Source organism: Bison bison, unplaced genomic scaffold (assembly GCF_000754665.1).
Source record: "Bison bison bison isolate TAMUID 2011002044 unplaced genomic scaffold, Bison_UMD1.0 scf7180017462788, whole genome shotgun sequence".
NCBI classification, from domain to species: Eukaryota; Metazoa; Chordata; class Mammalia; order Artiodactyla; family Bovidae; genus Bison; species Bison bison.
The window spans coordinates 1-1,607 of record NW_011372864.1 but is presented as its reverse complement, the minus strand read 5'-3'; the positions used below and the strand labels follow the sequence as shown (position 1 = coordinate 1,607).

Sequence of the window (1,607 nt, the reverse complement as noted above, 5' to 3'; positions counted from 1 at the left end):
ACTCTGCTGCTGCGCACGATGGACCCCAGGCGAGGCGTCCCGCGCTGCCCAGGTGCCGCCGTCCAGCTCAGGGCGAAAGCAGGAGGCAGCCGCGGCTCCTGCCTGGTGCCGGCCCTCGACGCTAGCGCCTGTGGCCAGGGCCCTGCGGCGGGGCAGCTGTTGTGACCGCTGCTGGACGAGGTGTGTCCAGGCCACCCCGATGGCGGATGCTGGACTGGAGGAGTAACCCGGTGTTCCCTCTGCCCTCGGCAGAGGCCCAGGCCCACCAGGATGCCCTCGCTTTCGGGATGCTGTGACCCCCTGCAGGGGCCGTTCCCGCTCAGGTCACTTGTGACGGCGGCCTGTCCCCCCAGCCTCTACCATAAACTGACTGCATGCATCTCTCTGATTTCCAGCTACCATTTCCAGGTGGTTCTGTCCGGGTGACTGTGCCCAGGTTATGACGACTAATCCCAAAGCGAACAAGGCGTTGAAGGTAAGGGAGGGTGGGTGCAGCCCCGTCTGTGCGCCAGGCACTGGCCTGGGAGAGGCCCCCTCTGGCCCCAGAAGCCCAGGACCGCCCTGGTGTGTATGGAAGGGCGCCTGTCAGCAGGGTCGGGAGGGGGCTGTGGGCTGGAGGAAGTACCTGAAGGAGGCGGGAAGAGTCGGGGCTGTGGCCTCAGGAGACGTTGGGGAGGAGGGGTGGGTGCCTGCTGGCCAGGATGTGCTTGTCAGCCCAGCACCCGGATGTGGGTGCGTGGCCTCTGATCCCGCAGAGCCCCTAGGGCTGGCCGGAGTCCGTTCTCCGTGTGTGGGGGTGTGTGTGGGTGTGTGGCCTGCAGACCTCCAGGCCTTGCTGGGTCCCGCTGGGTCAAGGTGGCCTTGGGGACACCCCATGGACCGGAGGGGCGCACAGGGTGGGGCAGCCATCTGCCCAGCAGCCCGGACCAGGCACTGGAGGTCCCCAGAGGGCAGCACAGCTGGGACAGCCTCGCGGGGTTGGAGTAGCCGGCTCACAGCAGGGCATAGCCAGTGGCTCCCTCAGGATGGCCTGCGCCCCACGCCGTGTGTGCCCGACGCCCGGTGAGGCCGCGGTGCCTGTCCCGAGCCCAGTGGAGGGCAGCCGCGCTACTCACCGCCCGAGTCCTGGCCCCTGGAGCTGACCCCGCACTGTGGCCCCGCAGGTCAAGAAGGAGGCGGGCGAGAACGCCGCGGCGCTCAGCGACGATGAGCTGGTGTCCATGTCGGTGCGGGAGCTGAACCAGCACCTGCGGGGCCTCACGCGGGAGGAGGTCGTGCGCCTGAAGCAGCGGCGCCGCACGCTCAAGAACCGGGGCTACGCGGCCAGCTGCCGCATCAAGCGCGTGACGCAGAAGGAGGAGCTGGAGCGCCAGCGCGTGGAGCTGCAGCGGGAGGTGGAGAAGCTGGCCCGCGAGAACAGCAGCATGCGGCTCGAGCTGGACGCCCTGCGCTCCAAGTACGAGGCCCTGCAGACCTTCGCCCGCACCGTGGCCCGTGGCCCCGTCACGCCCACCAAGGTGGCCACCACCAGCGTCATCACCATCGTCAAGTCCGCCGAGATGGCCGCCTCCACCTCCGTGCCCTTCTCGGCCGCCTCCTAGTGCCCG

The 1,607-nt window shown here is 69.1% G+C and overlaps 1 protein-coding gene across 1 annotated transcript; it reads left to right on the top strand.

Annotated features, from left to right (window-relative positions):
• The first annotated feature begins 238 nt into the window (after positions 1–238).
• MAFK (v-maf avian musculoaponeurotic fibrosarcoma oncogene homolog K) lies at positions 239–1,607 on the top strand. The gene is made up of 2 exons (XM_010829888.1): positions 239–475; positions 1,164–1,607. The coding sequence occupies exons 1-2, from the start codon at positions 440–442 to the stop codon at positions 1,599–1,601; spliced, it is 474 nt and encodes a 157-aa protein (XP_010828190.1). The 5' UTR covers positions 239–439; the 3' UTR covers positions 1,602–1,607.

Coding starts and splice junctions, on each gene's coding strand:
- MAFK (XM_010829888.1), top strand. CDS start 440: ATGACGACTAATCCCAAAGCGAACAAGGCGTTGAAG. Junction 476..1,163: donor AAGCGAACAAGGCGTTGAAG/GTAAGGGAGGGT, acceptor GTGGCCCCGCAG/GTCAAGAAGGAGGCGGGCGA.